Source organism: Rhincodon typus, chromosome 22 (genome assembly GCF_021869965.1).
Source record: "Rhincodon typus isolate 14 chromosome 22, sRhiTyp1.1, whole genome shotgun sequence".
Taxonomy (NCBI): Eukaryota; Metazoa; Chordata; class Chondrichthyes; order Orectolobiformes; family Rhincodontidae; genus Rhincodon; species Rhincodon typus.
Genome location: NC_063353.1, coordinates 50,465,967 through 50,480,772, shown reverse-complemented (window position 1 = coordinate 50,480,772; position 14,806 = coordinate 50,465,967). Strand labels below are relative to the sequence as shown.

Here is a 14,806-nt window from a genome sequence, read left to right as displayed (position 1 = left end):
GAAACGTCAGCCTTCCTGCTCCTCTGATGCTGCATGGCCTGCTGTGTTCATCCAGCTCTACACCTTGTTATCTATTTACAGTAGCTTATTTGTATTCCACAAGGGAAGCATTACTTTGCCATCTGACAAGTTGTAAAGGAAACATGTTTTGTATCATTTCCTGTCAAGACAGATACAATTCTGTTTGGTCTTGAATTTTGTCATATTTATGCAGAAGGAAGAATGGCATATTTTCTAGGCATTTTAATTAATGATAACACAAAATGTGTGCTTGCATAAATAGAGCAATGAATCAATCTTTGAATGCACATAAATGGTTGATATCATCAAAGTCAATTTAGTACTTTGTGCATCTTACATCTCAAAAAAAATCCTATTTATTTTAAAAAATCTGGAGTTGATCGAAGGAACAATTTAATGAAATCAGTAAGCTGTAATTGGTGAATTATGAAGAGGGATTTTGGAACAATTTTCCTGAAATCCTGCAAGTATTTATTTAAAAATTCGTTACAGCCAAAAGCATTCTATTCCAATTTCAGCCATTTAAGTAGGTACGTCAAATTGTGCCTTAAGCCATGAATTAGCTTGATGTGCAAGGACTTAATTTTAACTGTACAACAATTCACTTTGGAGAAGGGATCACATAAAGATACATATTTGAGAAGAGTGCTTCATGGTTGGTGTAACTTGAATGTGCTGACTCATCGAATGATGGGATGGAAGGTTGTGCCCGTTATGTAGCACACTGCTGATTTCCTGCTGGTGCTTTTGTTGATTGGAAAGAGACACTTCAGTACGTCTTCTCCATTAGAGGACAGTCCAGAGGCAGAGAGCCTGAAAAGAGGGTTAGTGGGATGAAAAAGCAGCAATAAGGCTTCAAACTGAGTTCAGGAAAGTTTTAATTATTTATTACAACCAATTAAAGAGGGTGATGCATTAAAATGACAGCGTACTGTAATACACTGTTACAATAAGACCAGTCATGATCACTGTTCTGCAGATGACGAGATGCAGTCATAGTCTGTGATATTACTTAATATGTCAGTTGAGTCTTTTACAAAGTATGCTGTTGTTATTTTAGATAGTTTGCTCCATTACATTGCAGGAATTCCAGGGGAAAAAGACAAGATTGATCATTATATGTTCTTGTCCTTTGTTCAGCAATGCAGAGCACTGCAACCCTACATCTCGTTCATGACAACTTATTATTTAAAATATAGTTTTGTCTGGAAAATATATTTATTGTGCAAATCTAGCAATAAGAATTCCATGCTACTGTTCATACTGCAAATTAAAGTAGTATCTGACCTGAAGGTTAATAAACACACAGTAGGCAACACTTAATCAATAACAATGTGGAGAGCAAATTGTTTTGCAATTACAGAGGCATCCAGATCATTTTGTATTTAAATAATAAAGGATCCTTTAGCTTTGTGAAGTATTAGCAGACAAACAAGCAATATTTGTGACTGTGATTGACAAGAACTTTTTGGACATGCTTTTTCATGTGCAGTATTTACAATAGCTGGTGCAAATATGCAAGTGGCAACATTCATTAGATTGCTGATACACCCATACAGAGCCCTTACACACTGACATCAGTCTTTGAATATATGTTTCCTGAAATAGATTTTGTGTCAGCTCTGAATTAGGTGATTGTGAAATTTTTAGTTTGCAATTTAATTCTGATTGGATATTAATGAAACTGTGATCCAAATGTGCAGTTGTGTTCTCCCTGCCATAGGAAGGATGTTGTGAAACTTGAAAGGGTTCAGAAAAGATTTACCAGGATGTTGCCAGGGTTGGAGGGTTTGAGCTATAGGGAAAGGCTGAATAGGCTGGGGCTAATTTCCCTGGAGCGTCGGAGGCTGAGGGGTGACCTCATAGAGGTTTATAAAATCAGGAGGGGCATGGATAGGGTGAATAGCCAAGATCTTTTCCCTGAGGTGGAGGAGTCCAAAACTAGAGGGCACAGGTCTAAGATAAGAGGGGAAAGATTTAAAAGCGACCTAAGGGGCAGCTTTTTCACGCAGAGGGTAGTGCGTGTATGCAATGAGCTGGCTGAGGAAATGGTGGAGGCTGGTATAATTACAACATTTAAAAGGCATTTGAACGTATGTATGAATTAGAAGGGTGTAGAGAGATATGGACCAAATGCTGGCAAATGGGACTAGATTAATTTAGGATATTTGGACAAATTGGACCAAAGCGTCTTTTTCCATGCTGTACAGCCGTATGACTGTATGACTCTATGTGGGTGCGTTTTGCAGAGAAACAATTGTCTGTGGTGTTTTTTTCCCCAACGTAACCACAGATAATGATTAATTATTATTAATACATTGATGCCGAAGTGGAATGAAGTAGTTTTATTTGTGTGACTGAGAGATGGTGTGAATGTAAAACAGGTGTATGTGTTGAAGGAGTAGATAGTTCAGAGGAAGAGATCACTGTTGATGTACATTTTATTGCGCAATTAGAATATGAATAAGGAAGAGAAATGTGCAGCTATCTGGAGAAATTGAATAAGCTGGGGATGATCTCCTTGGAAGAGAAAAGGCTGAGGGGAGCTTTGCTTGTGGTATGTGAGGTTTTGAGGGAGATCAACAACCCGAGCAATCTTTGAAAGGTTGCTGTGCACCCAGACAAATGTTGGCAGTCCAACATTGCCCACTAACTGACTGCACAATGGCACAGTACCTGCAAAGTCACACTGTCCCCATGGCTGACCCTCCCTCACACATATAATCCCATTCTGTCACCCTCTTGTCAGTGGTTAAACTCCGGGCCACGCAGTTTACCAGCCCCTAGCTACATGCCATCTAAACACCCTCTAAGACATGGATACTCTGCTCCCAGTATCAGTTGGACCGCCTCATCTTGTTATTGCCCAGTAGGGGAACATCGCAGACATCCAGCAACTAGACAAATCCAAAGATGAGCTTTTAATTGTAGACAGCAAAAGGGAACACACCAATAAAGGCTGCAGTTTACCCCTTTCCCCATGCAAATGAAATGCTGACATCATGACTAATGACTATTTTTTCATTCCACGATGGTCTGCTACAGCCAGTTGTCTTTGGCCGGAGCTGGGTGTCAGACAGCACTTGTCTGTCATGTATCACCTCATGCAGCTGAGATCTATCACCTGCCAGATTCCTCACTGCAGCCCTCCTCCTTGGAAGTCTGCCCTCATTCACCTGCCTCCTCAGCAGCTGTCATATCACCTCGCTGCCTGATTGAATTGTGCAGAGCACAGCACGCCAAGGTGATGTGACACACTCTGTCTGCACTATACAGGATAGCTCCCCTTCCACCCCCACCTGCTATGGCCCTCCTCACAACACTGGCTGAGCGACCAACATATTACAGCAACAAGGATGATAAGCCCCATCCCATTCCATCCCAGACCCACTTTAACAAATTTCCCTTTCCACTGCATTCATTAGAGTCCATCTTCATCCTTACATGATGCAGCTTACCTTCCCACCAGCATCCACATCCAAACAATCAAACACTGCCATTTCTATCACCTCTAGTGGGATGCTACGACTGGTCACATATTCTCCTTCCCTCCCTTGTCAGCTTTCCACAAGGTCCATTCCCTCTGGGACACCCTAGTCCACTCTCCTCCTCCACTGCCAACACCTCCTCATACCCCCACAGCAGAAGGTGTAGCAACTGTCCATTTACCTCCTCCCTTCTCCGTATCCAAGCCCCAAACACATCTTCCAGGTGAAGCAACAATTTATATGCATGTCACTCAATCTTGTCTACTGTATTTGCTGCTCACAATGTGGTCTCTTTGTACATTGGGAAGACAAAGCATAGACTGGAAGACTGTTTTGTGGAACGCTACATCCTACCTATAAAAATGACTCTGCAGCTTCCAATTGCCTGCCACTTCAACATACCATCATGTTCCCACACCAATATTTCAGTCTCAGGATTGCTGCAGAGTCCTGCAAAGCTTTGCGCATTCTTCAAAAACAGCATCTCATTTTCTGCTTGAGGATCCTGCAGCCTCTCAGACTCAACATACAGTTCAATAACTTTAAGCCTGATTTTGTCCTTACATGTTTTTAACAGACACCTGCACTCGCTCCTGTTATGACATGGGTTGCTTTCGGCATAGCCAACGCATTCTTACCCACTCCTCATCCTATAATCACATTGTGTGGGCTGCTTTCAGCACAGCCTGCTATTTTCTCCTATTCTTAGCCCACATTACCATTTACTCAGCTTCTCTTCTGTCCTGGCTTTTCTATCAATACCCTCATCTGCCCATCTCTTTCACATCTCTCATTCTAGACTGTGACTCCATCCAACTGCTTACATTTCCCCACAAACCGATCTCCACCATAATTATGTTTCAGAGATAGTAGGAAATGCAGATGCTGGAGAATCTGAGATAACAAGGTGTAGAGTTGGGTGAACACAACAGGCCAAGCAGCATCAGAGGAGCAGGAAAGCTGACGTTTCGGGCCTAGACCCTTCTTCAGAAATGGTTTCTTCAGAAATGATTGATTGATTCAGACCATTTCTGAAGAAGGGTCTAGGCCCAAAACATCAGCTTTCCTGCTCCTCTGATGCTGCTTGGCCTGCTGTGTTCATCCAGCTCTGCACCTTATTATCTCCACCATAATTATCATTGTTTCCTAGCTATTGTTTGTTCTGATGAAGAGTTACTGGTGAAGAAACTTTAACTCTGTTTTCTCCCCATAGATGGTGCCAGACCTGCTAAGTTTCTTCAGTAATTTGTTTTTGTTTCAGATCTCCAGCATCTGGAGTTCTTTGGGTTTTTTTTCTCTAGTAGACTGGACTACAAGGATGCAGAAAACAAGAGTAGGAGTTACACAATTAATAGTAGGGCTCTGTTGTAGAACAGATAAACCCTAAGGGTTCAGGTACACAATTCTTTGAAATTTGCATCACAAGTAGACAGGGTGGTTAAGAAGGCATTTAGCACGTGTGCCTTCATTGGTCAGACCTTTGAGTACAGGAGTCAGAACGTCATATTAACATTGTACAAGATGTTGGTGCAACCACTTTTGGAGTACTATGTCCAGTTCTGGTTACACTGCTAAAGGAAGGCTATTATTAAATTGGAGAGGATTCAGAAAAGCTATACCAGCATGTTGTTGGGAATGGAGGGTTTGAGTTATAAAAATAGGTTAGTTAGGCTGGGACTTTTTTCACTGGAGCTTAGGAGGTTGAGGGGTAACCTAATAGAGGTTTATAAAATCATGAGGGGCATAGATAAGGTGAATAGCAAGGATCTTTTCCCTAGAGTAGGGAGTTAAAAACTAGAGGGCATATTTTTAAGGTGAGAGGAGAAAGATTTAAAAAGGACCTGACGGGCAACTTTTTTACACAGAGAGTGGTCGTGTGTGAAATTAACTTCCAGAGGAAGTGGTAGATGCAGGCACATTACAACATTTGAAAGACATTTGGATACGTACATGAATAGGAAAGGGTTGCAGAAATATAGGCCAAATGCAGGCAACTGGGGCCAGTTTAGTTTGGGAACATGGTTGGCATTGACTAGTTGGACTGAAGTATTTGTTTCCATGCTGTATGATTCTATGACTCCTTAACTCTATAGATTATACTGCAGTTATACAAAACCTTGGTTAGACCCCAGTTGCAGCACTGTGAGCAGATCTGGGCACCACACCTTAGGAAGGATATGATTGATTGATTAATTTCTTGTCATGTGAACCAAAATACAGCGAAAAGCTTTGTTTACGAGCGGTACAGGCTGATCACAGCTAGCAGAGGATATACGAATCAAAAAATGGCATGCAGGTTACATTGCAGGTTACGTTAATTGAGGCTAGAGTCAATAATGTATGATAATGGCCAGAAAGAAGCCTGCTCATGCGTGTCTTCAGGCTTCTGTATCTTCTACCTCCTTTCCGCAGCAGCGAGCCATGTAAATAGAGTCCATGGATGGAAGGTTGGCTTCTGTGATGGTCTGAGCTGTGCACACCACCTTCTGTAGTTTCTTACGGTCCTGGGCAGAGCAGTTGCCATAGCAGGCCGTTATGCACCCAGACAGTATGCTTTCTGTATGAGTTCTGAGGAAGGGTCACCGGACCCAAAACGTTAACTCTGATTTTTTTCTTCACAGATGCTGCCAGACCTGCTGAGCTTTTCCAACAACTTCTGTTTTTGTTCCTGATTTACAACATCTGCAGTTCTTTTGGTTTATGTTTAGTATGCTTTCAATGGTGCATCTGTAGAAATTGATGAGGGACCTTATGGACATAGCAAATTTCCTGAGCCGCCTGAGGAAGAAGAGGTGTTGTTGTGCCTTCTTGACTGTTGCATTTACATCGGAAGTCCAGGACAGATTGTGGTTATTGTCGCTCTGAGGAACTTGATGCTCTTCACTCTCTCAACCTCAGTTCCATTAATGTAGATGGGGGTGTGTTCTCTTCTTTTCTTTCTGAAGTCAATGATCAGTTCTTTAGTTTTGCTGACGTTGAGAAAATGAAATTGTTTTCATTGCACCACGTCACCGAGCTCTCTATCTCCCTTCTGTATTTTGACTCGTCATTGTTAGATAACCGTCCCACTACGGTGGTATCATCAGTGATGGCGTTCATTCGGAATTTGGCAACACATTCATAGGTGTACAGGGAGTACAGTAGGGGGCTGAGGACGCATCCTTAGGGGGCTCCAGTGTTGAGTGTTATTGTGGAGGAGATGCAGTTACCTATCCTCACTGATTGCAGCCTATAGGTCAGAAAGCTGAGGATCCAGTTGCAGAGGGTGGAGCCGAGACCAAGGTCACACAGTTTTGAGATCAGTCTGGAGGGGATAACGGTGTTTAAGGTGGAGCTGTAGTCAACAAACAGGAGTCTGACGGAGGTGTCTCTGTTGTCTCGATGTTACAGGGATGAGTGCAGGGCTAGGGGTAAAGCGTCCTCTGTGGATCTGTTATGTTGGTAGGCAAACTATGGGGGATCAAGGCAGGTTGGGAGACAAGTTGATCTGGGCCATGACCAGCTTCTCAAAGCACGTCATGATTATTGAAGTCAGAGCTATTGGTCTTGGAGGGGGTACAACGTTGGTTTACAAGAACGATAGCTAGACTTCAGTGGTTAAACTAGGAGGACAGATTAAACAAATTAGGCTTATTTTCTCTGGAATTTAGACAATTAAGGTGTGACCTACTGGAAGCCTTCAAGATATTAACAGGAAAAGACAGGGCTGAAAAACAGAAAGAATGGGGAAGAATGAATCTTTGGAAGATGTGATGAAAAGCCAAGTTACAGAATAGTCCCAGGCAATCTACCACGGCTGGTCACCCTGAACAAGTTGAAGATAAAGATACACGATATCCACTGGGCGGGATTCTGGAACTAGGAGCATAGTCTACAAAATAGGGTGCAACTGTTCAGGAGAGATGTTCAGAAGCACAAAGAGTGGTAGTGGTTTGGAACTCTTTTCCACAAACAGCAGTTGATGCTGAGATAGATAAAGTTTTGTTAAGCAAGGGGACATGTGCCAAGTGCAAGTGTATAAATTTAGGCCACAGACTGACCATTATCTCACTGAATGGCAGAACAGGCTCAAGGAGATAATGGCCTACTCCAGTTCCAATGTTACTTATGAACCTGTTTGCTATGTTCTCATTTTGTGTTTGCTGTCAATAAGATAAATTATTATAGGTTTCATCAATTAAGTATTATTTCACTTTTTTCAAAATTAGTGAATGGTAATCAATCACCATCATGTCTTTAAGCCCAGTCTTCCATCATAGAAATTCTGCAGGTTTCATTAATAGAATAGACCAGATTGATGAAAAAGTCTGGAATGGATGTGGGAAACCACTGTAACACAGAAAGTATCAAATACATTGGAGTCTAATGTTGATGTGCAGTGATGTAGAAAGTAGTTTTCTGGTTGATGGCCCACACTCACATTGAGAAAAAAAAGAACAAAATTAAGTCAAAGAGGGCAAAGGCACCTTTCCAGCCAGATTTCTTAAATTCTGTTTCCTTCATTTCTTCATAAATTCTTGTCATCTGTCTCTATTTTCTCTTTGTGGGAATAGTTATTCAGTTTTAACTACCGATTGCTCTGTGGTATTTCTTTTTCAGTCATGCATCACTCCAATTGTCTCCTTCTATTTTCCTTATCATTTTTCACTGCACAGTAATATTGAAATAAATTCCTCAAACTTACAACTTATCCCGAGGTAAAAGTCCATGTTTAACTCCAGTATATATAAGGCAGCTCATCACTTCCATGCTGAATTGGGAATGTTTAATTGGTACAACTTGGGGTGAATATCGCAACACATATCAGATGTTCCAACACATTTTCTAGAATGAGACTAATTATTTTCAACTTGTTCAGGGTGACCATTGCCTGGGACCATTCTGTAACTTGGACTTTCACCACACCTTCCGAGGATTCATTCTTTGTGATTCCTTTTGTCTTTCAGCCCTGTTTCTGTGCATGCATCAGATATCACAGTCCTTGGTCATTATCCAGGGCTGTCCAGCCAGGGGGTCTGGTCTGAGTTGACAGCATTGGAATCTTGGCAGCTGGTCAACACCCCTCCCTTCATCCTAACCCGAGGTTTCGCCAGCTGCTCCCATGGTTAAGTTTCCCTTGGTTTTCTTGTCCAGAATTGGTTGCCCCATGTCTTTTTGTCAATCCCAAAAATACATTTCGTGGCAGATCATTAAAATTAACAAAACAGACAGAAAGTGTTATCATTGTGCTCTGAGGACATCAATGTGCTGAATTACACCTTAAACAGGAAATTAGAGATGTATGCAATAAAGGAATATCTTTAATTAAAGGTGACTTTAATCTGCATATAGATTGTGCAAGCTAAATTAGTAACATTTCCATAGGGGAGGAATTCCTGGAGTATACGGGATGTTTTCAGGACCATTACGCTGAAGAACCAACTAGAAAACAGACCATCCTCGACTGGCTATAAGAAAGGAATAGTTGGCAATCGAGATAACACAGTGTGGAGCTGGAGGAGCACAACAGGCTAGGCAGCAGCAGAGGAGTAGAAAGTTGACATTTTGGGTCGGGACCCTCGTTCAGAAATCTGTGATTCTCCAGGTCCATACTGTGTTATCTCTGACTCCAGCATTGTCAGTTCTTACTATCGCTGAGTGAGTTATAACCCATAATTGGCAATTGAGTTGTGCAAGGTCCTTGTGGATGAATGACTGTAACAAGGTAGAATGTTTCTTCAAGGTGGAGGGTGATGTGGTTCATTCTGAGACTAGGGTCCAGAAAGAACAGAGGAAATTACGATGCTATGAGGTATGAGTTGGATGTGATGGATTGTGGAATGTTACTTAAAGGGATGACAGCAAATGGCAAACATGTGTGAACTGCAAAATTTGTTAATTCCTGGCACAAAAGTAAAGTGGACAAACATAGCTTAGAAGGGAAAGTTGAGATAGTAATAGATCCAAGGAAGACACATACAAATTGATCAGACAAAAACAACACACCTGAGGAGTGGAAGCAGTTTAGAATTCAGCAAAGGAGGATAAACGGATTAATTAGAAAGGGAAAATAGAGTCCAAGAATAAGGTTGCAGGGAACACAAGAACTGACTATAAAAGTTTCTATAGATATGTGAAGAGAAAAAAGATTGGTGAAGACAAATGCATGTCCGTTATAGTCAGAAACAAAGGAACATATTATTGGTGAATAAAGAAATGGCTGACCAACCAAATATCTTGGTTTAGTGTTGTCAAAGGAGGACACAAATAATATATCAGAAATGTCAAGGAACACAGTGTTTAGTGAGAGCGAAGATCTAAAGGAAATCAGAAATTGTAGCAATATGGTGTTGAGGAAATTGATGGGATTGAAGACTGATAAATCCCCAATGCCTGATAATCTGAAAAAGGTAAAATCACAATAGTCTTACCAGACCATATGGCTATTTTCTCATTAGAGAGAAATGACTGGTGATGGCTTAACCTGAAGATCACACTTTACGCAAGAGGAGAGGTCAAGGAGGAGAGGTCTTCATGGTAACCTTAGCTGGTGAAAGTATTGAATCCACACCATTAGCATCATGCTCTCTGCTGAAAACCAGTTATTCAGCCAACTGAACTAACCTACCTGAGTAAATGAGGAAGTGGACCAAGAAGTAGTGGATGCCTTGGTGGTCAATTTCCAAGCTTCTACAGACTCAGGAACAGTTCCTACAGCTTGAAGGATAACTAATTTGCCCCTTCTGTTTAAAAAGGGAGGCAGGAACTATTGACCAGTCAGCTTGACATCAGGATAGTAAGAAAAATGCTAGAGTTTATTATAAAGATTTAATAGCAGAGCATTTCAAAAACAGTGGCAGGATCTAACAGAGTCAGCGTAGATTTGCAAAAGAGAAATCGTTCTTGACAAATCTACTGGAATTCTTCAAGGGTGTAGCTAGTAGAGTTGATAAGGGAGAACCAGTGGATGTGACTTATTTAGATTTTCAGAAGGCTTTTGACAAAGTCCCGCATGAGAAATTAGCATGTAGAATTAAAGCACATGTGATTGGATGGTAGAGTATTGAGAGGAATAGAAAACATATTGGCAGACAGGAGACAAAGCATAGGAATTATTCTACCTTCATTTGGGTCACCAGACCTGAAATGTTAACTCTGATTTTTCTTCACAGATGCTGCCAGATCTGTTGAGTTTTTCCAGCAACTTCTCTTTTTGTTTCTGATTTATAGGATCTGCAGTTCTTTTGGTTTTTATACAGATTATTATCTGAATGGCTATTATTGAGGGAGAGAATGTGCAATGAGACCTGGGTGTCATTGAAAGTAAGCATGCAGGTGCAGCAGGTCGTGAAGAAGACAAATGATATGTTGACCTTCATAGTGAGAGGATTCAAGTACAGGAACAGGATATCTTGCTGCAATTGTACAGGACTTTGATGAGACCACACTGAATATTGTGTGATATAACAAGGTGTAGAGCTGGATGAACACAGCAGGCGAAGCAGCATCAGAGGAGCAGGAAAGCTGACATTTCGGGTCTGGACCCTTCTTCAGAAATTTCTCCTCTGATGCTGTTTGGCCTGCTGTGTTCATCCAGCTCTACACCTTGTTATCTCAGATTTTCCAGCATCGGCAGTACCCACTATCTCTGAATATTGTGTGTTGTTTTGGTCACCTTACTTGTGGAAAGATGTTTTGGTTATGGAGGAAGTGCAACAAAGGTTTACCAGGCTGATTCCAGGAATGGTAGGACTGATATATGAGTAGAGATTGAGTCAGTTAGGATTGTATTCTCTGAGTGAATCACTCACAAAAGAGTATGATTGTGCACCAAGACAATTCCATGACAGTGCTTGTGCATTTTGTGGCTCCTTGTGTTGCTCATGAGCCTGATCCTAGAGACACATCTCTAACCACATATCTGACTATATAAGGAACTCAGGCACCCTAAGCAAATGGCCAGCCCAATAGAATTGGTTTTAGATGATCTTGGCCTCAATGCTGATGCTATTGGCTGTTTCAAGGATGCTGATGTTAGTACACCTGTCCTCCCAGCTGATGCGGAGAATCTGTCTTAAACAGCATTGATGGTACTTCTCAAGGATCTTAAGGTGATGCCTATACATGGTCTATACATACACTTTGCTATAGAGGGAGTGCAGCGAACGTTTACCAGATTGATTCCTGGGATGGCGAGACTAACGTATGAGGAGAGGTTGAATCAGTTATGATTCTATTCACTGGAGATTGGAAGAATTTTGGGGGATCTCATAGGAATGTACAATATTCTTACAGGACTAGACAGGGTAAACACAGGAAGGATGTTCCAGATGACAGGGAAGTCTAGAACCAAGGGTCACAGCCCAAGGATATGGGGTAAACCATTTAGTTTGAATTGAGGAGAAATTTCTTCACCAAGAGAGTGGTGAGTCTGTGGGATTCACTACCTTACAAAGTAGTCGAGCCAAAACATTTTATGATTTCAAGAAGGAGTTCAAGAAGAATTTGGGCTAAAGGAGTCAAAGATTATTGGGGAGAAAGCAGGAACAGGCTACTGAGTTGTATGATCAACCATCACTTGAATGGCTGTAAATTGAGAGAGGGGAATATTCTTGTGCACCAGTTACTGAAAATAAGCATGCAGGTGCAGCAGTAAAGTTTGTAAACTGTACGTTGACCTTTATAGTGAGAGGATTCGAGTACAGGAACAGCAAGGATGTCTTGCTGCAATTACACAGAGCATTAGCAAGGTCACACATGACATATCGTGTGCAGTTTTGGGCTCCTTATTTGCTCGTACTGCAGAGGGTGTGCAGTAAAGCTTTACCAAATTGGCTCCTGGAATTGCAGGACGGAGGTATAAGAGATTGAGTTGGTTAGGACTGTATTTACTGGAGATTAACAAATGGAGAGGGAGGGGGGAGTGTGAATCTTACAGAAACCTAGGAAATTCTAACAGGACTAGACAGGTTCAATGCAGGAAAAATGTTCCCAATGGTGAGGGAGTCTAAAACTTGGGGTCATAGTTGAAAGGTAAGGGATAAACCTTTTAAGACTGAAATGAGAAATTTCTTCACCCAGAGAGTAGTGAGCCGGGGGAATTCACTACCACAGAAAGTGGCTGAAGCCAAACCGTTTTCAAGAAGGAGACGGCTAGGTAGGAGCTCTTGTGACTGAAATTAACGAGAAAAATGTGGAAGGGTGTTTTTCAGGCTGGAGTTCCATGACTAGTGTTGTTCCGCAGGGATCCGCGCTGGGTCCTCTACTGTTTGTGATATATATAAATGACTTAGATGAAAATGTAGATGGGTGGGTTAGTAAGTTTGCAGATGATACAAAGATCAGTGGAGTTGTGGATAGTGTAGAAGGTTGTTAAAATTTACAGTGGGTTACAGATCAGTTGTAAATATGGATGGAGAAATGGCAGATGGAGTTTAATCTGGATAAGTGTGAGGTACTGCACTTTGGTAGACCAAATATTAAGGAAAAGTATTCATTAAGGCAGGACCATAAACAGCATTGATGTACAGAGGGCTCATGGGGTTCAAGTCCGTTGCTCCTTGAAAGTGGCCACACAAGCAGATAGGGTGGTAAAGAAGGCGTATGGCATGCTTGCCTTTATTGGCCGGGGAATTGAGTACGAGAATCAGGATGTTATGTTGCAGCTTTATAAGGCTTTGGTTAGGCCACACTGAAAGTATTGTGTTCAATTCTAGTGGCTACATTACAGGAAGGATGTGAAGGCTTTGGAGAGGGTGCAGAAGAGGTTTACCAGGATGCTGCCTGGATTAGAAGGTATGAGTTATAAGAAAAACTAGAAAAACTCCAGTTGTTTTCTCTTGAGTGGTAGAGGCCGAGGGGGAACACGATAGAAGTCTATAAAAGTATGAGACGCATAGATAGGATTGACGGTCAGAATCTTTTTCCCAGAGTTGAAATGCCTAATACAAGGGGGCATGCATTTAAGGTTAAATGGGGGAAGTTTAAAGGAGATGTGAGGAGGCAAGTTTTTTTACACAGAGAGTGGTAGGAGTCTGGATCACACTGCCAGGGGTGGTGGTGGAGACAGATACAATTGGGGTATTTGAGGGACTTAACGATAAGCACATGAATATGCAAGAAATGGAGGGATATGGAGCAATGGCAGGCAGAAGGGATTAGTCTAATTTGGTGTCGTGTTCAACACAACATAGTGGGCCTATGTTCTAAATGCAAGGTGATGCATTTTGGAAGATCTAATGCAGGAGGGAAGTATACAGTAAATGGCAGAATGCTTAAAAGCATCAACATATACAGGGATCCAAGTGTACAGGTCCACAGCTCCCTGGAAGTGACTACACAAGTGGATTAGGTGGTCAAGAAGGCATAGGGCATGCTTGCCTTCCTTGGTTGGGGCATAGAGTATAAGAATTGGCAAGTCATGTTGCAGCTGTATGAAAATTTAATTAGGCAGTGTTTGGAATATTATATACAGTTCTGATTGCTACACAAGAAGAAGAATGTGGATGCTTTGGAGAGGGTACAGACACTGTTTAACAGGATATTGCACAATATGGAGGGCAATAGCTAGGAGGAGACATTGGACAATCTTGGTTTGTTTTCACTTGAATGTCAGAGGCTGAGAGGTGACCTGATAGATGCTTACAAAATGTTGGAATACATGGATAGAATAGATAGTCAGATTCTTTTTTCCCCAGGGTAGAAATGTCAATTACTAGAGGACATAGATTTGAGGTAAAAATGGGTAAGTTTATAGAAGATGTGAGAGACAAGTATTTTTACATAGTGCGTGGTAAGTGCCTGGAATGTGCCGCCAAAGGAGCTGGTGGAGATGGACACAATAGCAGCATTTAAGAGACATCTTGATAGATACAGGAATAGGCAGGGAACAGAGCAATACAGACTGTGTAGAGGCAAAAGGTTTTTAGTTTAGGAAGGCATCATGCGTCAGCACATTGTGTATATTGAAGGCGGAGATAGATAGATTCTTGATTGTCAAAGGGATCAAGGGTTATGAGGAGAAAGCAGGAGAATGGGGTTAAGAAACGTATCAACCATGATTGAATGGTGGAGCAGACTCAATGGGCTGAATGGCCTAATTTCTGCTCCTATGTCTTGTGGTCTTATGGTCTAGTCTATGCTGTACTCTTCTTCTTCTTCTTCTTCTTTGCTTCTGGCATGCCGTTCTGCACTCTCCTTTGAGGTAGGGTCAATCCTCTTCTGCAACCTCTCCAAAGCCTCCACATCCTTCCTTTAAAGTTTTGAACATAAAACATAGAACATTACAGCGCAGTACAGGCCCTTCGGCCCTCGATGTT

General features: G+C 41.7%; 1 protein-coding gene across 1 annotated transcript in view; it reads left to right on the top strand.

Moving 5' to 3' along the window:
• LOC109922184 (protein piccolo-like) overlaps positions 1–14,806 on the top strand; it is a 226,100-nt gene that overhangs the window by 63,780 nt on the left and 147,514 nt on the right. Inside the window, exon 8 of the mRNA XM_048610189.1 lies at positions 784–845. Within this exon, the coding sequence (XP_048466146.1) occupies positions 784–845 (62 nt within the window). The remainder of the gene's footprint in view (positions 1–783; positions 846–14,806) is intronic.